Raw genomic sequence first — 22,210 nt, forward strand, 5'->3', positions numbered from 1 at the left:
ATGAAGAAACTCCATGCAAATGGACCGTTTGGACTCACTTGATTTTGAATCACTTGAGACATGCAAATCATACCACATGGGCAAGATGACTGAAAGCCTCGTTTTCAGTAAAATGGAACTAGAAAGCAACTTGTTGGAAGAAATACATTTTGATGTGTGCAGTCCAATGAGTGCTGAGGCATGTAGTGGATATCGTTATGTTCTTACTTCACAGATGATTTGAGTAGATGTTGAGTATATTTACTTGATGAATCACGAGTCTGAATTATTGAAAGGTTCAAGTAATTTCAGGGTGAAGTTGAAAGATCGTCATGACAAGAGGATAAAATATATATGATATGATCATAGAGATGAATATCTGAATTACGAGTTTGGCACAGAATTAAGACATTGTGGAAATTGTTTCACAACTAATACAGCCTGGAACACCATAGTGTGATGGTGTGTCCGAACATCATAACTGCACCCTATTGGATATGATGCATACCATGATGTCTCTTATCGAATTACCACAATAGTTTATGGGTTAGGCATTAGAGACAACCACATTCACTTTAAAAAGGGCACCACGTAATTCTGATGAGATGACACCGTATGAACTATGGTTTAGAGAAACCTAAGCTGTCATTTCTTAAAAGTTTGGGGCTGCAACGCTTATGTGAAAAAAGTTTCAGGATGATAAGCTCGAACCCAAAGCGGATAAATGCATCTTCATAGGACACCCAAAAACAGTTGGGTATACCTCCTGTCTTAGATCCGAAAGCAATAAGGGATTGTTTCTAGAATCGGGTCCTTTCTCGAGGAAAAGTTTCTCTCGAAAGAATTGAGTGGGAGGATGGTGGAGACTTGATGAGGTTATTGAACCGTCACTTCAACTAGTGTATAGCAGGGCACAGCAAGTTGTTCCTGTGGCACCTACAACAATTGAAGTGGAAGCTTATGATAGTGATCATGAAACTTCAGATCAAGTCACTACCAAACCTCATGGGATGACAAGGATGCGTACTACTTCAGAGTGGTACGTGATCCTGTCTTGGAAGTCATGTTGCTAGACAACAATGAACCTACGAGCTATGGAGAAGCGATGGTGGGCCTGGATTCCAAAAATGGCTCGAGGCCATATAATCCGAGAGAGGATCCATATATGAAAACAAAGTGTAGACTTTGGAAGAACTACTTGATGGTCGTAAGGCTGTTAGGTACATATGGATTTTAAAAGGAAGACGGACAATGATGGTAAGTATCACCATTAAGAAAGCTCGACTTGTCGTTAAGATGTTTTCTGACAAGTTCAAGGAGTTGACTGCGATGAGACTTTCTCACTCGTAGCGATGCTAAGAGTCTGTTGGAATTATATTAGCAATTACTGCATTATTTATGAAATCTTGCAGATAGGATGTCAAAACATTGTTTCCTCGAAGGTTTTTTCAATCCTGAAAGATGCTAATAAGTATGCAAAGCTCTAGCAATCCTTCTAAGGATTGGAGTAAGCATCTCGGAGTTGGAATATACGCTTTGATGACGATCAAAGATTTTGGGTGTATACAAAGTTTATGAGAAACTTGTAATTCCAAAGAAGTGAGTGGGAGCACTATAGAATTTCTGATGAGTATATGTTGTTGACATATTGTTGATCAGAAATGACGTAGAATTTCTGGAAAGCATATAGGGTTATTTGGAAAGTGTTTTTCAATGGAAAGCCTGGATTAAGCTACTTGAACATTGAGCAGCAAGATCTATAAGGATAGATCAAAATGCTTAATGGTACTTTCAAATGAGCACATACCTTGACATGATCTTGAAGGTATTCAAGATGGATCAGTCAAAGAAGGAGTTCTTGCCTGAGTTGTAAGGTATGAAGTTCAGACTTAAAGCTCGACTATGGCAGAAGAAAGAGAAAGGACGAAGGTCGTCCCCTATGCTTTAGGCTCTACAGTATGCTATGCTGTGTACCGCACCTGAAATGTGCCTTGTCATGAGTCAGTCAAGGGGTACAAGAGTGATCTAAGAATGGATCACAGGACAGCGGTCAAAGTTATCCTTAGTAACTAGTGGACTAAGGAATTTTCTCGGTTATGGAGGTGATAAAGAGTTCGACGTAAAGAGTTACGTCGATGCAAGCTTAACACCTATCCAGATAGCTCTGAGTAGAGATACCGGATACGTATAATGGAGCAACAGTTTAGAATAGCTCCAAGTAGAACAGTTATTTGGAATAGCTCCAAATGTAGCATAGTAGTTGCATCTACAAGATGACATAGAAATTTGCGAAGTACATACGGATCTGAAAGATTCAGACCCGTTCACTATAACATCTCTCACAAGCATAACATGATCAAACCTAGAACTCATCGAGTGTTAATCACATGGTAATGTGAACTAGATTATTGACTCTAGTAAACTCTTTGGGTGTTAGTCACATGGGGATGTGACCTTGAGCGTTAGTCACATAGCGATGTGAACTGGATTATTGACTCTAGTGCAAGTGGGAGACTGTTGGAAATATGCCCTAGAGGCAATAATAAATTGATTATTATTATATTTCCTTGTTCATGATAATCGTTTATTATCCATGCTAGAATTGTATTGATAGGAAACTCAGATACATGTGTGGATACATAGACAACACCATGTCCCTAGTAAGCCTCTAGTTGACTAGCTCGTTAATCAATAGATGGTTACGGTTTCCTAACCATGGACATTGGATGTCATTGATAACGGGATCACATCATTAGGAGAATGATGTGATGGACAAAGACCCAATCCTAAGCCTAGCACAAGATCATGTAGTTCGTATGCTAAAGCTTTTCTAATGTCAAGTATCATTTCCTTAGACCATGAGATTGTGCAACTCCTGGATACCGTAGGAGTGCTTTGGGTGTGCCAAACGTCACAACGTAACTGGATGGCTATAAAGGTACACTACAGGTATCTCCAAAAGTGTCTGTTGGGTTGGCACGAATCGAGACTGGGATTTGTCACTCCGTGTAAACGGAGAGGTATCTCTGGGCCCACTCGGTAGGACATCATCATAATGTGCACAATGTGATCAAGGAGTTGATCACAGGATGATGTGTTACGAAACGAGTAAAGAGACTTGCCGGTAACGAGATTGAACAAGGTATCGGGATACCGATGATCGAATCTCGGGCAAGTATCGTACCGATAGACAAAGGGAATTATATACGGGATTGATTAAGTCCTTGACATCGTGGTTCATCCGATGAGATCATCGTGGAACATGTGGGAGCCAACATGGGTATCCAGATCCCGCTGTTGGTTATTGACCGGAGAGTCATCTCGGTCATGTCTGCATGTCTCCCGAACCCGTAGGGTCTACACACTTAAGGTTCGGTGACGCTAGGGTTATAAAGATATTAGTATGCGGTAACCCGAAAGTTGTTCGGAGTCCCGGATGAGATCCCGGACGTCACGAGGAGTTTCGGAATGGTCCGGAGGTAAAGAATTATATATAAGAAGTGCTATTTCGGCCATCGGGACAAGTTTCGGGGTCACCGGTATTGTACCGGGACCACCGGAAGGGTCCCGGGGGTCCACCGGATGGGGCCACCTACCCCGGGGGGGCACATGGGCTGTAGGGGGTGCGCCTTGGCCTATATGGGCCAAGGGCACCAGCCCCAAGAGGCCCATGCACCAAGAATCAAGGGAAAGGAAGAGTCCTAAAGGGGGAAGGCACCTCCGAGGTGCCTTGGGAAGGAGGGACTCCTCCCTGGCCGCACCCTTCCTTGGAGGAAGGGCCAAGGCTACGCCTTCCCCTCTCCCTTGGCCCTATATATAGTGGGGGAAGGGAGGGCAACCATACCTAAGCCCTGGCGCCTCCCTCTCCCTCCCATGACACATCTCCCTCCTCCCGCAGCGCTTGGCGAAGCCCTGTTGGAATCCCGCTACTTCCACCACCACACCGTCGTGCTGCTGGATCTCCATCAACCTCTCCTTCCCCCTTGCTGGATCAAGAAGGAGGAGACGTCGCTGCTCCGTACGTGTGTTGAACGCGGAGGTGCCGTCCGTTCGGCGCTAGGATCATCGGTGATTTGGATCACGACGAGTACGACTCCATCAACCCCATTCTCTTGAACGCTTCCGAGCGCGATCTACAAGGGTATGTAGATCCACTCCTCCCTCGTTGCTAGATGACTCCATAGATAGATCTTGGTGACACGTAGGAAAATTTTGAATTTATGCTACGTTCCCCAACACTTATATCTTTTCTTCTCTCTGACCAATCTTTGGATAACTCCTTGAATAGCACCTTGGTCAACACATAATCTTCTTCTGAAAACCTTAAAACCAACAAATGGTCTTCAAGCAATGCCTATGGAGAAACCCTTCAAATATAAGTCAAGACAACCATTAGTCTATAGGAATTGTCATCAATTACCCACCATGCTCTTTCACCTGGTATGGTGTCTGGTTGGATCCGAGCTTTCAACAAGGCTGGTGTCCCCCCCCACCCTGATCGGAAGGAGGGCCTCCAGCTCGACCTCAGCTACTAGATTCATCATGGCGATGGAGGTGCATCAAAGGATTTGCATGGAGCTGGTAGTTGTAGATGGGGACCATGATGGTCAAGGATGGTATGGTGGTTATGGAGGAATTACGATGCCCAGTGTGGACGGTTGGTCTTCTATGACAATCCATTCTGTCTTCTGGCCGAATGTTGGCCAAGTTATTCCTCATGACCATGTTGCCACAAGGGAGGCCCTCTGGATGGAGGCCATGGCCTGGTGCCATGGAGGTCTCATTGGCCCAAATTGTGTCGTCCCTGGCGTTGGCGAGATTGGTTGATTTAGACCGAATTGCATTCCTTTTTCATTGTAAGGGCTTCTCTTTGCAAAAGTTAGGGTTTTATGTGTATTTTTATCTTTACTTTGGGTCCTGGTGTAATATGTTAACCACGTTTAGACATACAGCCGGATGGCAGGCGGCATCCACGAGTTCGCGAACGCCAACATAACAAGAATTAAGCCTAGCACGATAATTAAAGTAACAATGGTTAGTGCATTTTCAGCTTCGTGACGGATGCGGATGGCGCGGACGCGTTCGTCCGCATCCCTAACCACGTTCTTATATATTTGTGTTGCAAATATAAATAATTTTCTCTATTCTTTGTATCCAAGTTAACGAAGTTTAGTTTTTGTAAAATCATGGTTGACTCTCAGGGACTCAAATGTAATTTCTTTCTTTTGGGGGTTTGTTGTATCATTGATAATACTTAATGGATCTCGGGTGCTTTCCACAAAAAAAGTTCCATATGCATTTATATTTTAAACTGCAAGTTGTGCGAATTAATCTGTGATTGGATGGTTAAGAGAACAGTCGTATTCTTAGCCTACCAGGGTTCAAATCTTGGTGCTCATATTTATTCTGAATTTATTTCAAAATTTCTCACAATACGTGTTCGACTCAGTCGCTCGGAGGTGCTCATTGGATAGGCTGTGCGTGTGTTTATAGGGGTGCGTCTATGCGCGTGTATACGAGTGTCTGCTACTGTACTGTGTTAAAAAATAAAAAAATAAACTGCAAGGAGTATAAAAAGTTGTGGCGTTCCAAACAGATAAAATTATTTCCGAACTATACTGTCAGTCAAATGCGAGGTCGCTTCTTGTAGCTGCAAACCAAGCTTGTTGACGGCCGTGTCAGAATTCCCATCCGCCATGGCGCTCTTGTCCCTCCCCTCCCACTCCAGAACACGCTCCTCCGTCCTCCGGGAACCTCTCCGGCAGGGGGGCCTCCGCGCCCTGCTCGCCCCGTGGGCTCCCCCGCCTGTCCATCCGCACGACCGCGCCGCCGGACACGCCTGCACGCCCCCTTCCACCGAGCTCTCCCCTCCTGGTCGCGCCCTCCCTCCTCCTCTCGACTGGACCCGCCTCGGGAGCCGGACAATCTCTTCTGGTGTTGGTAAGGAGCTCTATCTTGGCTGGATTTGGATCGGTTGTTCTGTGAGTTCAAGTGATCTTTCAGTTTTGTGAAAGTTAGTTGCGGATTTGTTTTTTGCGGGATGCCCTACTAATCTAATCAATCTGTTATCCATTCCCATCCCAGCAACAGTAGAATTATTGATACATGAGTTCGTCACGTATAGTGTTTAGTATTTAATTTGATTGCTATTACGCCCTGCACCCCCCAACTCTTAGAGTTTCAGTTGTCAGACGGTTATTTCTTGTTATCGAACCAAGATTGATATGGCTCCGCCGATTTCTACAGATCTACAGAATATACCCACTCGGTGGCGAAATGTAGGGGACATTTTTATAGTTTGAACACAAACCCAATGGTATCAAGTTTGTATGGCACAACCTAACCCATGTGTAATTGGTTTAGTTATTGTGCAAAGCATGAATTTGAACAACCAAAATATTCCTGCATTTTGCAACAGAGGGAGTAGTTTTTATTGGAATGAATAAAGTCTTATGGTACATGATGATACCCAGGTACGTCCCTCGCTCAATATGGATTGACAAACCATACTCTGACTTCTCAGAGAAGATCCTATTGGACCTTGTGTCCACAACATTCCTCTTTTGGGCCTCCAGCTGGGATAGCAACAAAAGAAGCACAACATAGTGTGAATGATTCGTTTGGAGTTCAAGGACGCACTTTTGGTTCTGCGGCAGAACCCATCCAGAGGAATCCAGACTATTCAGTGCTAAATTCTGATGACGTTTCTTACTTCAAGAGCATATTGGGTGACAATGGAGTCGTTCAAGATAAAGACAGGGTGGCTGTTGCAAATGTCGATTGGATGGGTAAATACAAGGGTGCGAGTCAGCTACTGCTTTTACCAAAAAGTACTAATGAGGTATTTCCGTCAGCTAGTCAAGTGGAATTTTAATTTAACACCAAGTAGTTGGAATTCCATTTTCGGGCAATTGCATTAACAAGTAGTACTGAAGTGGCAGTAATCATTTTAATTGTTTTAGCCTGATTTGTAGTGGTTGCATGGTGAACTTCCTGTAATATTTCTAATGACCCTACTGCCCCTTAAATTTTCGTAGTTTAGATGTCAACTAAGGTGCAATTATGTTTGTTTGGTTGTAGAACAATGTTTGTAAAGTTGTAGCTTACGATTTATGTTTTTGGCTTATCATGGTCCATCACACACTTGCATCCAGGCTATCAGGCTATTCCAGTTACCAAGCATGTACTTTTTGATGTATTCTTACATGAAGTAACTAGTAATCGTACAAATTGTTCATAAAGTAATTAGCATCGTATGCATTGGATGTCTCATGAAAGCCATATTTAGTAGCAATAGAAAATCAGCCTCGGCAGAATGTAGCGCTTCATAAGCAAAACACTGTAGCCTCTGGATACATAACAAACAAAATAGCATACATCACTCTAGTGACCTACGCTAATAAATATTTTCCGAACAACAATGCATTTGCATGGAATGCTAATAATACCTCATGCAGCAAACTAGGATTATAATTTAGGACTACATTTCTATTTTCATATTGCTCGGTTATATCTAGTTTTCTACCATTCCTGATCCGACCCAACATAAAATTAATGTGAAATTTTGTTATTCAACCATTCTGTTTTACAGGTTTCTAAGGTCCTTGCTTACTGCGACTCAAGACGATTGGCGGTAGTTCCTCAGGGTGGAAATACAGGCCTCGTTGGTGGCAGTGTTCCAGTTCATGATGAGGTAATTATGAAGTTCCTTTTAATGATAATATCAGTTATATCTTTATTTTGCTACCACAAAATATTTGTTTATTTCTTATCTTAGTATCAGCGGTAGAGTACTTTAGATAAATATCCTTCTTGGTATTCTCTACTTCCTTTCTGTTGCGGCGTGCCTGAATTGCAGGGTATACTTCTTCACCAGAATGAACTACTTGTATTTATTTAGATTGATCAATCAGATTGATTAGAAAATCACCGGAAAGATTACGATGGCATTGATTGGTGCTTTGAATTTCCATATTCACGTTTAGCATTATCACTACAGTTTTGCTGTAGTTCACGTACCTGTTCAAATACTTGTTGATGTGTTTTTTCTGTTCATCTGTCTTAGACTTCCATTTTTTTTAAGTATACTGCTTCTGAGATTTCCATGTTACTGCTTTCCTTACATTTGGGCCCGAGATCACAAGGTTTACTCCCTTTGTCTGCAGGTGATTGTCAACCTTGGTGGTATGGACAAAATAATCTCATTTGACAATGTGGGTACAGTCTCTTTGTTTGGATTTGATGTCGTCAATTCTATATTTCTATTATCCATCCTTTCTTCAAACATAAGTTGTCTATATCCATAGTTCATGGAAAATCTTTGTATAATTTCATGAAAGAGCTGTCTGCTGTCAGGTAAATGGTATTCTTACTTGTGAAGCTGGTTGTGTGTTGGAGAACTTAAGTACCTTTGTGGAAAATGAAGGGTAAAGTCATCTTCGGTATTCCCTCTATGATTCTGTTATCATTCGTGGTGCATACGTCTTGAATTGCATGCGTTTGATTAATAAATAATATGTTTTCTTTTGAGTTGTTGGGTTACCATTGACCCATAAATATTCATAAGTTTGTTGCTTATGCAATATCCTTTTTTACGGGATCCCTACTATTATAATCACCCATGGATTCAATGTGTGCCAGTACAGTGATCGCTCATATAATCTTGTCATCACAGTTTACTTTTATATACGATCAGATATGTGCCTGTTATTTTGAATAGAAAAATACCTAAGATTATATGTATTCTTTATATTCAGGTTTATTATGCCTCTTGACTTAGGGGCAAAAGGTAGTTGCCAAATAGGAGGGAACATTTCAACTAATGCTGGCGGCCTCCGTTTCATTCGCTATGGTTCACTTCATGGAAATGTACTTGGTAAGTACAAGTTAAACCTTATGTTTACTATGTGCACAGATCAATTATTTCTGAAGTCTCATGTTCTATATCTTGTTTAGCTGAACGAAGAAAGGGCTTATGTGGAATACAGTATTTGTTTTATTAAATTTCTCTTGAAAGGAGCAGGAATATGTTTGCTGTTTGAGTAATTCTGTTGCAATATAAGTTGCTGAAATTACGATGCTCCATCAAGAGAATCTTCTAGAAAATTTCAACTTATGCAATGTTTAAGCCTGGAAATAGCTGGATGATTTCTTGAAAGTACAAAGATGGTTAGCTCCTCTGTATTTTATTTTCTTCTTATTCAGGTCTTGAAGTTGTCCTAGCCAATGGAACTGTTCTTGACATGCTTACTACTTTAAGGAAAGACAACACTGGATACGATCTGAAGCACTTATTTGTTGGTGAGTATCGAATACAAACTATTTCCCTTCTTTCTGAGCATGTTCATTAAATATGACTTATATCAAGCCGTTAGTAAACACATGATTGATGGTTCAGGAAGTGAAGGCTCCCTAGGAATAGTCACTAAAGTGTCAATACTTACACCTGCAAAGCTACCTTCAACTAATGTTGCATTTCTTTCCTGCAATGACTACATGAGCTGCCAGGTCTCTTGCAAACACTCATTTTGTATATCTAGGCATTGTTAGATCAAATGTACAGTATGATCTTTACTATAGTGATTACTGCTTTTCATGTTCCCAGAAATTGCTACTGGCAGCTAGGAGGAGCTTGGGTGAGATTCTTTCTGCATTTGAGTTTATGGATCGTCAGTGTATTGATCTGGTACTTACTTAAACAAAGTTTCAAAGAAAACTGCACTTCATAGAGAAGAAACTGCATGCATGTACTTTCTTGAACAGTAGGATGTGTTGAATTTTTTGTTATGTACTCCCTCCGTCCCATAATATAAGATCGTTTTACAGCTTGTAAAACGATCTTATATTATGGGACAGGGGAGTACTTAGCAAAAGAAAACAAAATATTGTTTTGACTGCGTTGTACATGAAGAAATGTTCCTCATTATCTTGCCTGATTCCACATTTAATTTGGTAGCTTGTTGGTTTTGAAGGCTATGACGCATTTGGAAGGAGTTCATAATCCTTTACCTGTCTCGCCGTACAAATTTTATGTTCTAATTGAGACCACAGGAAGTGATGAATCATATGACAAGTAAGTTTTGGTAGCATAACAACAGTTTTCAAACATTAAAAACACACAAGCTATGCGGAAGATCAATTTGTTCAAACTCTTAATTGATAACCACTTTGTGAAGGTGAAATCCTGCTTGGCTTACATTTATTTTATCTTGGGTTTATTGTGATGAAAATTGTCAAATTACATATGCTGCCTACTTGTCTTATGTTACCTTTCTTTTGTAGAGCAAAACTTGAAGCTTTTTTGTTGCGTTCAATGGAAGATGGCCTTGTAGCTGATGGAGTTATAGCACAGGATATTAGCCAAGCATCTAATTTTTGGAGAATCCGCGAGGTTCTCCACCATACATGAATCTTTAGATTTTGCCAGTGACTAATATGGGTAGCTTTTAAGTTGATAACGATCGACACTCATCAGACGGCTAGTGTTCTATTGAAGCAACACAAGGTTGTGGAGGAGCAACTTCAACTTATAGCTAGAACACTTTAGAAAACATTACTTAAGATTCAACATTCTACTCATGGCTAGAAGACTCTAGAAAACAGTAGCTAAGGTTAAGAAGACAAAATAAATACTAGACTGCAGTAGTATCTAGAAGTAGTCAAACAGTTTTTTGACTTCTGATTCTTTTTCCTTTTACTTGTCTCTATTGTTTCTCATCATCTATGTTGCTGTTTAGTAATATAGGTTATCGATGTGTAAGCTGATATTTGATGGTTAACGCCGAGTCTCTGATATCATATAAATTAAAATGATAACCTAGGAAGTGCTCGAAAAATATCTTGGTATGTTAAGTTTGGCCTATCAAACTATTTGGTTTCAAACCTTTGGAAGTGAAATTTCAAGTATGAAACACCAAACCAAATAAAGTCAACCTTTATCCATTGACATAATTTGTGGCAAAAAAAATCAATTAAATGATCATGTGTTGCGGTTGCAGGGTATATCAGAGGCATCTGTAAAAGTTGGTGCAGTCTACAAGTATGACTTGTCCATACCTGTAGAGAAACTATATGATATTGTTGAAGAAATGCGCAGCCGTGTTGGTAAATTTTCAATTTTGAGCCATCAGTGATCTAATCTATGAGTTGCTAACATAGTTCCTTGCTTTCCTAGGTGATACGGCAGAGGTATTGGGTTATGGTCACCTTGGTGACGGGAATCTCCATCTAAACATCTTATCAAGCAAGTACAGTGACAATGTATGTCTGATATGACATGGAAATAGATCATTTACTTAGGTCTGGCTTCAGTTTCTCAAGATAGGTATGCGGCTACTTGCTTATTTTGTTACCTTCAACGAAAATTTCAGATTCTGGCACAAATTGAACCATTTGTCTATGAGTGGACCGCTGGCCACAGAGGAAGCATTAGTGCAGAGCACGGGCTGGGGCTAATGAAAGCTGAGAAGATTCACTACAGCAAGTCACCAGAAGCAGTAAGTATTTAAATACCATCTTACCACCGCTTGTGTTTGCGCACAAATTGTTACTTCAGTGCTATATAGAAGTTCAGAGTTAAATCATTATTTCAATTTGTGAATAAGGCTATGACTAGGGTGCACTTCAATGTTAGGTGTAACAATGTCCTATTCTTGACTATTTGTGCATGACATATGTATGTGTTGTGCCGCATTTTCATGAGAGAAATTTGGTTTAGCCTTTATGATCTGGAGGCATTCTCTTGTTAGATTTTCAGTTATGCTCACTTCCTTACAACCCTGGAGGAGGAGCGCTTGCTTTTTGTGCAACGTTGGCAATATGTTTCAGTGGAGCTCTGCCTTATTCTTCTTCTTATAATCTTAAAGAACAATACTTTATTTGTTTCTTGAAAAGAAAAATTTCCAGTTGTATTCCAACCTTTCTACTAGTTGGCTGGTAATTTATGCTTGACAGAAAATGTTGTATTGTGATCAGGTGCAGCTGATGGCTTCCATCAAGAAGTTAATGGACCCTAACTCGATTCTAAACCCATACAAGGTTCTACCTCGGTCTGCATTGTCACCGGAGCAGGTAGCCTTCTTTTATTTACCCTTCAGTTGAGTGGATCTGAATTACATTTTCCCAATGTTTTGCCCTGATACATGTATCGGTTGCTGACACCAACAGGGTAACTGATTGAGCTTGTCGCCTGCCAAATCAACTTCAGAGAACAAGTGTTAACTTGGATAGAAGAGATCTGTCTGTACCCAATAAAAGTAGTCAATAAAATTCCTGTTGTTGTCAGCGTCTGGAGTGTTGTAAACAATTATTCAGATGGACATCAAACTAGGAAAAAACATCAATTAAGGCCATGTACAACCCAGGCGCTTGCACAGGCACCTCAGAGAAAAAAAACCCTTTTTTGTGAGATTAGTTTACACAGGTGCTTCGGAAGGGCTACTCTCTCTCTCTCTCTCTGTGTGTGTGTGTGTGTGTGTGTGTGTGAACTTTGCACGGGAAAAATATATCTGATTCTCTAACAAAAACATGATTGAAAAAGAAAACACAAGAATAGCAGAAGAATGGTGCTCTGTTTTTCACAATCATAGTGATCTTATGTGGCAGTTCAAGTTCAGGGTAGCACCAGTAATTTGTAGTGTAGGACCCTTATTATTCAGGAAATGAGTTGCAGTGGTCTTCAACAATCGCTCTTCGCACCCATGATCTGGATGGATAGCAGCAAGTAAGCAAATACTTAGATTGCCGACGTCACCAAAACATTCTGCATATTACCTGCAAATGAATAAATATACAGTGCTTGGGACCATATGAGAAGCGCCACCATCCATTAGCAAAAATCTCAAGCTCCCTCCAGTAAACAAAATATATGTAATCCCTATCATCTTGGCACTAACAAATTCCAGAATGTACTACTAATACATGCTTATTTAGATTTGTAGATGTAAATCTACTGCATATAACATTCACTGTTAGATCTTTACCAGACGTCATATAAAGTAAGTGTTGAAAATATTTGTGCTCACTGAGCACGGTTTTTCTAAGGACGAGCTACAGGGTGTTTTTTTTTCCTGACATTTTTGCAAAGATGGAGCAGATCCGAGCTATCAGCACGTAAAACACTGGCTGTGGACCTGCAAGTCAAGCTGGAGCCGGAGTTGCGTCCAGGAGCTTGGCACGGTGATAGTAGGAACCTCCGGGTGTCTCGCTCAATTTCACATATTTTTGAGGCGGCAATATCTACCTCATTCGATTCAATTTCACATATATTTGAGGCGGCAATATCTACCTCATTGGCAGCGTTGAGTTTGAGCTCGCTAAACTAATGGATAGGGCTACCGTAGCGAGTAAGTGTTTCCGTGTTTGGTAATGGAGATGAAGGGAATGCTGCTTTCTTGGGGGCACTTTTGCTTTCCCTAATGGTGCCTACTATGGGCATGCTTGGGTTTCCTTTTTTTCATCAGGATATTTTGGAGCCTTCGAGAACCCGAAAAAGAAATGACTTGTAGATCCTATAGTGGGCAGATTTAACCTATCTGCCGGGTGCCTGAGTGTCGATACAAACAGCTTGTAAATATCTCTCAAAACAAACATTACTGAAAAAAGCTCTCAATATAAACAACTCTGTATAATATGGATATTTGATAGATATATGTTCTAAAGCATATATACATAGGTTCAAACTCCGGACTGGACAAAACTGACTCCAATATCTATGGCGCTAGACGATTTAGCAAAATCTAACATGACTTAAAACTAGGACAGAACTTAAACTCCACTATATATGACGGTAGATGGTTGCTTCAGCATCACTCCCAATGTTCAAGAATCGCTCCCAAACTTGGACATAAACCTCTTCTTTTCCCTTATCTGAAAGGGAAGGGTAAAAATTATCAGAACAAAAATAAACAATTAATCAAAATATCCCAGTTAGTTATCATCTTCATGTAATTATTTTGCACGACAACTTCATACAATAGTTGACAAATCTAAATATAGTAACCAAGAACGACTCTAAGCATACAATAGGACATATTGCTCAAGAGAAGGCAAGAAAGATATATGGTGATACCAAGAACGTGGACAATTGATGCTTGATAGCCACTTCAATAACACGGGGAAATAAGGTTCTCTCACCTGATTGTTATGTCCACACTTCTTCTTGCGGCAGTTGGTGGCCCTGAGGGGTAGGCGTGCATAGCACCTTCAACGCAATGACGAAAAACTTAGATATGTCACAAATTATGAGTACAAAAAGCAAAGTATATACAATCCTGACTAGAGTGCTAGATTGGCAAAGAAAAATTTCTTTCGAGAAGAGTACTCATAGATATGTCAAGATCATAAAGCAACCATGCACATGTTAGTCTTAGTCGCTATATTCATGTGATCTTACATGTAGATCCATGCAAAATTTTCTTTTAAATATTTTATTTCTTTTATATGTTTTGTAACTTGACTCTAGCCACACCCTAATTAATGATCTACATGCCAACCATCTAGTCAATTCCATTGTTCATAGAAAGAAATCAGCATCAAACCCAGGCAAACCGAAACCGCTCGTGAGTTCGAATTACAATCTATTAACATTGAAGGTGAGAGGCGCCTCAATCAACCTCTGTCTGACTATCTATTCAAATCTACACCTTAATCAACAAGGACACATTTATCTACACATGCATGCGTATCTCCGAGCAGACCAAAAAAAGTAAAAGGTCACAATCCATGATCTGCATACCTGCGGCAGACTAGTTTGTTCTCATTGTACTTTTGAGCAAGGATGCGGAGGTTGGGCTCGAGGTTCTTGGGGTATTGACCTCGGCTGCCGCCACGGAGGCGCAGCACGAGGTGAAGCGTCGACTCCTTTTGGATGTTGTAATCGGCCAAAGTGCGGCCATCCTCGAGCTGCTTCCCGGCGAAGATGAGGCGCTGCTGGTCCGGCGGGATACCTATAGCAGCAAAACACAAACTGACACAGTTAGTTCGTCCCTTATGAATTGGTCTATGTACATTATCTATCGATTTTTGAAACAAGAAGCATATCCCACGGCAGGTTAACACACAGGAACCAACAAGCAGCCGGTCCAAAGCTATCTAACCTAGGATAAGCAGAAAAGTTTTTATCTAGCTTAGGGAGACAACATGGAGGATGCTAGCTATGAAGAACAATAACAAGAACAAGAAGAGCAACAACATGCAAAGCTAGGTTTGAAGCAAACGGATGCAACGCCGGCGAAGACGTACGATCGGCCGGCAGGGTAGTAGAGGGGAAGAGGCGGGTGTAGTGATTCGTCGTTCACATATATATGTACCTTCCTTGTCCTGGATCTTGGCCTTGACGTTGTCGATGGTGTCCGAGGACTCCACCTCCAGCGTGATGGTCTTCCCGGTCAGCGTCTTCACGAAGATCTGCATCTTGCCGTACGCTCGATGGCTCTCGATCGTTCTCCTCTCGCCGGGTTGTGCTTGGTGGTGTTGGTATCGACCGCTGCGTGATGGGCGTTCTTATATACGCAAGGGAGCCAAGGGAGGTGACGGGGTCGCTACGACAAGCCCCGGAACCCTAGCAAGGGAGGCGTGGCCGCCAAGAAGCTCGCGACTCGGTCGGGACTCGGCACCGGTTCTGGGCTTCTGGACGGCCGAATGCTGTCCTCTTATATAAACGTTGCACCCTTGTTGAACCGGCCAATATTAGGGCAACACAAACTCAAAATACAAATTTCACGATAGCAAACGATATCTAATTTTTTTAAAAAGAAATTACAAAATAGAGAAAAAAAATACTACGACATGACTATACACTCCGTCATGGGAAAGAAGACGGTGGGGCTGGCAAATGCGCTGTTGCATGGGAAACATTGTGCCGACCAAAGTGGGCAGGTGGGCTCAGTGTCACAGACCTGCGGTGGATGAATGTGGCCCTTCAAGCGAAGTGGCTGTGGTTGTAACGAGCAGATCGATCTAGACCATGGACGGAATTCAAGTTCTCCGTCCCCGATGAGGAAAGAGGCTTGTACCAAGCGACAGCTAAGGTGACCGTGGGCGACGGACGCACAACACTGTTTTGGGAGGATAGGTGGCTCAACGGATACATGATACATGAGCTAGCCCCTCTCATCTTTGAGATGGTGCCAAAGCGGATGAGGTGCGCTAGAACGGTGGCGGAAGCTTTACAAGACGCATCATGGGCTCGTGATGTCGGCCCGGTCATGAACGACAGAGCGCTATTCCAGTTTACTCGAGGTTTGGCCACATGTGGATAGCACGACTCTGGATCCACAACGACGGATCAACTTGCATGGTCATGGGAGAAGGATGGCGATTTCTCGGCAAGGTCAGCCTATGCGGCCATATTCGCGGTCCTACAAAGTTCATCGACAACAACCTACACATGGGCATCGAAGGCACCCCTCCGCTATCGATTCTTCGCATGGTTGGCCTTGAGGGATAGAGTGTGGACCTCGGACAGACTGGAACGGCGCGGCCTCCCGTACCAGGACACCTACCCGTTCTGTGATCAAGATGATAAAAGAATTAACCACCTCCTGATACAGTGCGTTTTCACGAAGGAAGTTTGGACCAAGGTGAGTCAGGCGGTGGGCATGATGGGTGCGACACCATCGAGGGTGACGAGCTATAAACTTGGTGCACAAGACCAATATTCAATGGAAAGCATGCCAAGACCCTACGGGCTGTACACCTGCTAGTCATATGGGAGCTATGGAAGCACCGAAACACAATTGTGTTAGAAGGCATGAGTCCAGACATGCAGCATGTCTTACGACGAATAGCCTCCTAATGTGTGGCATGGAGGCAAGCGGGCATTCTACATGGAGACATTCAGATAGAATTCGTAGGAATAGATGGGTGGACCGAGGGCGAGTAATCTGTTAAGATGATGTGGGATGGAATGCGTTGTATAAGCATGTTGTAAATAACTGCGGTCGGGGCTTCTTCCCCTCTTCCTCTCTTAATATATGATACGCAAACTCGTGCGTATTCGAGAAAAAAGGCTAGAAAGTAAGATATGAAAACATCATCCTTCACATGAAAAAAAAACTTCCTCCCTATAAATATAACCAAGCAATCATTCAAGGGCTAAACCTCCCATCTCTATGCATATCAGTAATGAAGTGTATAGGTTGATAAGGATATGCATCAAATCTTCCTCCGTGAAATCCATAGGATAAAGATGTGCAAGCTTAACCAAGTGTCATGTACAACTTACAATTCAAAGAATGCTCTACAACCTACAATTCAAACAATTCACTTGTTATGTTTCCGCTAATGAAATCAAGCATATCCTCACTCCTCAGTGTCATCTAGAGCTATTTCTATTTGAAAACGAATAGCGGCTACACATTCAGTTGGGAGTTTCACAATGAATCGAATGAACAAATCAACTATTGCAATTTCAAAATTGAATGGGGATTCACCTTAGGATAAGAGATTGAGGTTATTGGAGAAAATTGCTGCACTAGTACACCCCCCTCCCCGATGTCGACAATTGCGGTGGCCACAGTTGCGAAATTCACCATGAGGGGCTCCGGCGTCGGTGTCTCCCTCACCTGGCCATGGCTCGCCATTGGCAGAGGGTCACACTGCCGCCTCGTCCGTAGGAAGAAGAAACAACTTGGCGACTGCGTGAGCCTCTCTCGTCTCATGTGTGTGTGGCTGGCTGGTTTGCTGGCTTGCTGCCAGGATCGTGAGCTGCTCCCGAACTGAGCCTATTGGGCCTATTGGCTGGTGTTTCTGTCATATACTCCTTTCGGTCCTTTTTACTCTGCATATAAGAATTGTCTGAAGTCAAACTTCATGAAGTTTGACCATATTTATATGAGAAAATATCAACATCTACCATGTTAAAGTTATACAATATGAAAATTTAAGTCATGATGGATCTACCGATATTGATTTCACATTGTGAATGTTGGTATTTTTTTTCTATAAAGTCGGCGAAACTTTATGAGGCTTGACTTCAGACAAATCTTATATGCGGACTAAAAAGGACCGGAGGGAGTAATATGTATATAACTATATGCAATTCTTTTTGCAAAAACAGTTGGGGGGAGGGTCATCACCGCTGGAGAAGGGTCATTTAGAGGGATGGCCAGGGCAGAGGCGGCAAAGAAGCAAAGCCAGCAGTGGATGATGGGGGACGATGATGGCTGGTGTCGAAGGGCGGGTTTTCGGCGACAGGAGGAAGACGAAGGCAACAGAGAAAGAGTGAGAAGACAAAGGTGCAGTAGAGGAATCAAATGGAACTTGAACTTTCTCCATACTAACAGGCACTCTTTTTTTTATACAACTAAAAAAATCACCGCAAATAGTGTCACCGTGATTAGTGCTTCTGCCCGTCTGTCATGCATTTTTACAGAAGACCTCCTTATCTTTTGAAGAATCAACCCTTAGTCCATCTTTAAGTGAAAAACTATTTTTATAGTAAACCCCCTACATTTTGTGATAATTAACTTGCAGTTCACTTTTAAGTGACAGAACAAATCACTTTTTTGTTTTTGCATAAAACCACCATACAATTTCTGGTAATTAACTCGCGGTTCAAGTGACAAAACATGTTTTTTTTTAAATATCCATATCTTTTACAGCCTAACTCCAATGTTAACATGTTATATATGAAGCAAAATGTATAGAATCCGAATATGATGTTATTTTACCTATTAACCATTTTGTAAATACTATTTAGAGTGAAACCTTAATCAATAGTGCATGATCCATGTTTCTTTCGTACCAGTGCCGATCTGGATTGCAAATGACCACCTCGACAACAAAATTGAAGATGAAAAGAATCATCGATAACCACACATGCACACCTTTGCAAAACCTAAACCTAGCAAGGAAAAAAAATCATCTTATGTCAAGAGAGACGACTTAGGATTAACCACATTCAAACGAGTTGTGGTTTTGTAAGCACTAAGATCATCGTAGGTGAGAATAGGACGGAGGACAAAAGGCAACACATGTGATGTCATGTTGAAATAAAGAACCTGGACCTATTGGGGCCTTGACTCATGATTATTGGGTTAGGGGCATGTGGTATCTTTATTTCCGTCGCAACACACGTGCTCTTTTGCTAGTATTACTTACGTGCTTTATTTTGGTTTACCCAATTAACAATCAACGATGTCAATGGGAACTTTGTTAAGAAGGGAATGATAGTCTTATGACCATTATGGAAACTCCTAATGTATGACATCGTGTGTTTGGTCCTAAGTATGTACGAATATTCCATACAACTATTCAATAATCTATTTATACACTTAAACCTAAAAAAATATATACTGTTTATACACTTTTTATTAGCTACTCCTAGTACATTATTTATTTATCCCCTCTTAACAAAAACTTTAAAAACATGTTTAAAAAATAAGAAATTTTAAATAAAAATAAATATTAATCATGTATTTAAAAAGGTCATCATGTATATGAAAATATTCAGATTGTCTTGAAAAATGTTTGTCATATATTGGAAGTGTGTTCACCATGTATTCGAAAAATTCTACGTCAAGGCGAAAAAAACTAAAAAGTTGGTCAAAATAGTGTGAATGGTGTCTTGTATATAGAAATATTCTTTTTTGCCCTGAAGTCAACGATGGGTTTTTATAAGTGGAAAAATACATACTAGTGCAAAAGAAAGTGAAGTTATTCCAAAAAAACTTCTGAACTTTTTTGACTTTTTGTATATTTTTTCAATTAGTGGGTGTATTGTATATACTCCCAGGAACCAAAAGTCTGCACCCAAGGGAGGAAGTAGTATGAAAACCTTGCAAAGTAGTATCAATCTGAACCTCTCGACACAATAGAAGTATATGTACCTTTTTTTTTTCTGAAATGCGAGTGAATTATACAAGTACTATCTATAATATAATTTTTTTGACACTACTTAATATCTAAGAATTTTTGTCACAATTTATCAGATTTAAAAAATCCCAATTTTAAAAATTGCTAAGTAGTACCGCCTGAACCGTGTAATTTCCCTGTCTCTTTTCTGATGTTGAATCCACGCCCTTTCACAAGTGCGTCTCCACTTGTGAACCAACTTTCCAATGCCTAGTTCTCAAAAAAAAAAAAAAAACTTTCCAATGCCTATCTAGCGCCCGTTGCTGGTATTTAGCATGCTCAATGTTCATCTCTGCTTCACCATCATCACCCTGGCCATCATCCCCTCCAAGACCATCGACATCCTCCTACAAAATTACAAATAAACACATGTAGGTTGTCATCACTTAGTTCATATGATTGCGTGCCCTACAATATATTCACGACTCTGGCTCATGTTATTGGCGAATTACTAAAAGTTATGTTGCTTATTCTGAACATCCACATCTTTCTGTAGATTAAAAAAACAAAGACATGTAAGTTGTCATGCGGTTGTTTGCCAATAGAAAACACAAATCAACCTACACGCCACTTACGTTCTCAGTGCATGCACCATCCTCATTGATTTGAAGTCCTTCGTAGGTAAGTTATCATATGACAACCATGATTCGTTGTTGCTACTATATCCATCTTCGTTAGTACAATCGTTATCGCTACGACAACCATTACCGCTACTGGTGTCGTGGTTCTAACTCTGACAGTGATGTAGGGGGGTGAATATGGAGAGGCTAGATCTTAACTATTGGGAAGTTGTTACACGCGAGGTTTACGAGTTCAGGCCCTTCTCAGAGGAAGTAATAGCCCTACATCTCGGAGCCCGGAGGCGGTCGACTGGATTATGCGTGTATGGATTACAGGGGTGCGAACCCTTCATACTGAGGAGGAGGGTGGCTTATATAGAGTTCGCCGGCCCCCTCCTGCCCTCAGTAATGCAGGGTTTAAGGTACATTTAAGGTTGGGCGTTACTGGTAACGCCCCTAATAAAGTGCTATAATGATCATAAAGACTACTTAACAGCCGACCGTTTGCCTGCGGAGTGACTTTAGGTCTCCTGGCAGTCGAGTGGTTGGCTTCATGGTCGAGTGATAGCTTCTTGGTCGAGTGTCTTGAACCCGTCGAGTGGGATACCTTCAAGTCGATTGAAAGGTGACTTCTTCTAGGGATGTCCTTGGGTAGGGCTCTTTGGACGGGTCCGTGCCCCTACCCTAGGTACATAGCTTCATCATTAGCCCCCGAATGGATCGAGGTTAGAGTGGGGAAAGAGTTGGGGATCTTTCCGACTGGTTCTTCGGGCTACACGAGTGCCTCGTTTCGGGCCGATCGTCACGGATGACGTGATCAACCTCTTTCAGTCGCCTTGATCCATTCTAGGCCTTTCGTCGAGTGAATTTCTTTGCTTGTGACATGCCGAGTGTCGGCGCGAGCGAGGTCTTCTGTTTTTGGCAAGTTGTTCTGCGGCCCGCGGATGTCGCGGGATTCGGATTTTGGGAAGCGCGCGGGACGGGAGCAGCCGCAGTAATCGGAAGCGATAAAGCAGAAGTTCCTCGATCTCCGCGTCGCCTTTTTCACCATGTACTGCGCGCGCGTCTGCTGCGGGATTTGACTGGATAGCCTGGGCCTACCAGTTAGCCACTCGGGAGCGGCCCCTTATAAGTTGCCGGCTCGGGGTTTCCAAGCCGTGCGCTCTCTTCTCCTTCCTTCTTCCTCTCTCCCTTCGCCAGTCCTCCCGCTACCTCCGCTCTCACCCTAGCGCCGTGAGCCCGTGTGAGATCTCGCCGGCGACGATGGTGAAGGGCAAGACCACTGCTTTGGAGCGCGCGAAGAAGGCGGCGACGGCGGGGAAAGGGAAGAGGTCTGCTCGGGGCGGATCCTCCTCCAGGACTGCTCTGCCCAAAGGTTGGATCCAGGGCGACTGGATGCCATCGGTGCTCCGGCAAGAGGATCTCGACGACATGGTCGAGGGGGGAGTCATTTCCCACGAAGCTGCGCGTCTTCCGGGGGGAGAGATCGAACCTCAACCATGCGACGGTGAGTGCGTGCTCCTAGCCACCCACATCGACCGAGGGTTTTCTCTGCCGCCCCATCCTTTCTTCCGGAGTTTCTTGAATTTCTTCGGAGCGCAGCTCCACCACTTCACTCCCAACTCCATTGTCTACCTTGCTGCTTTCATCTCCATGTGTGAGGCTTTCTTGGGTTGTCGACCCCATTGGGGACTCTTCAAACACATCTTTACCTGCCGTTCTCAATCGGTCAAGAAGGCTAAGTCGAGTGACGAGAGGACGCAGGTGATCCAGCTGTGCGGGGGCCTGGCGATCCAGACGAGGGGGAAGAGTTGTTT

General features: G+C 42.3%; 2 protein-coding genes across 2 annotated transcripts; one reads left to right on the forward strand and one right to left on the reverse strand.

Annotated features, from left to right (window-relative positions):
* The first annotated feature begins 5,616 nt into the window (after window positions 1-5,616).
* Window positions 5,617-12,395, forward strand: LOC119356462 (probable D-2-hydroxyglutarate dehydrogenase, mitochondrial). The gene is made up of 16 exons (XM_037623417.1): window positions 5,617-5,919; window positions 6,453-6,820; window positions 7,571-7,672; window positions 8,145-8,192; window positions 8,335-8,405; window positions 8,736-8,854; window positions 9,184-9,279; window positions 9,377-9,486; window positions 9,584-9,664; window positions 9,951-10,051; window positions 10,261-10,369; window positions 10,977-11,082; window positions 11,153-11,238; window positions 11,349-11,474; window positions 11,953-12,048; window positions 12,145-12,395. The coding sequence occupies exons 1-16, from the start codon at window positions 5,676-5,678 to the stop codon at window positions 12,151-12,153; spliced, it is 1,872 nt and encodes a 623-aa protein (XP_037479314.1). The 5' UTR covers window positions 5,617-5,675; the 3' UTR covers window positions 12,154-12,395.
* Window positions 12,396-13,628: 1,233 nt separating this feature from the next.
* Window positions 13,629-15,461, reverse strand: LOC119356464 (ubiquitin-like). Its single transcript, XM_037623420.1, has 4 exons — window positions 15,288-15,461; window positions 14,714-14,924; window positions 14,113-14,179; window positions 13,629-13,845 (listed from the first exon to the last, which is right to left on the reverse strand). The coding sequence occupies exons 1-4, from the start codon at window positions 15,388-15,390 to the stop codon at window positions 13,798-13,800; spliced, it is 429 nt and encodes a 142-aa protein (XP_037479317.1). The 5' UTR covers window positions 15,391-15,461; the 3' UTR covers window positions 13,629-13,797.
* Window positions 15,462-22,210: the final 6,749 nt, after the last annotated feature.

Source organism: Triticum dicoccoides, chromosome 2A (assembly GCF_002162155.2).
Source record: "Triticum dicoccoides isolate Atlit2015 ecotype Zavitan chromosome 2A, WEW_v2.0, whole genome shotgun sequence".
Taxonomy (NCBI): Eukaryota; Viridiplantae; Streptophyta; class Magnoliopsida; order Poales; family Poaceae; genus Triticum; species Triticum dicoccoides.

Bases quoted from the DNA above. Each gene is read 5' to 3' on its own strand.
- LOC119356462 (XM_037623417.1), top strand. From the start codon at position 5,676: ATGGCGCTCTTGTCCCTCCCCTCCCACTCCAGAACACGCTCCTCCGTC. The intron at 8,193-8,334 runs GTGGGTACAGTC...GTCTGCTGTCAG, and splicing joins AAATAATCTCATTTGACAAT to GTAAATGGTATTCTTACTTG. The intron at 9,280-9,376 runs GTGAGTATCGAA...TTGATGGTTCAG, and splicing joins TCTGAAGCACTTATTTGTTG to GAAGTGAAGGCTCCCTAGGA.
- LOC119356464 (XM_037623420.1), bottom strand. From the start codon at position 15,390: ATGCAGATCTTCGTGAAGACGCTGACCGGGAAGACCATCACGCTGGAG. The intron at 14,925-15,287 runs GTACATATATAT...TTGCTGCTATAG, and splicing joins CAAGATCCAGGACAAGGAAG to GTATCCCGCCGGACCAGCAG. The intron at 14,180-14,713 runs GTATGCAGATCA...ATTGCGTTGAAG, and splicing joins AACAAACTAGTCTGCCGCAG to GTGCTATGCACGCCTACCCC.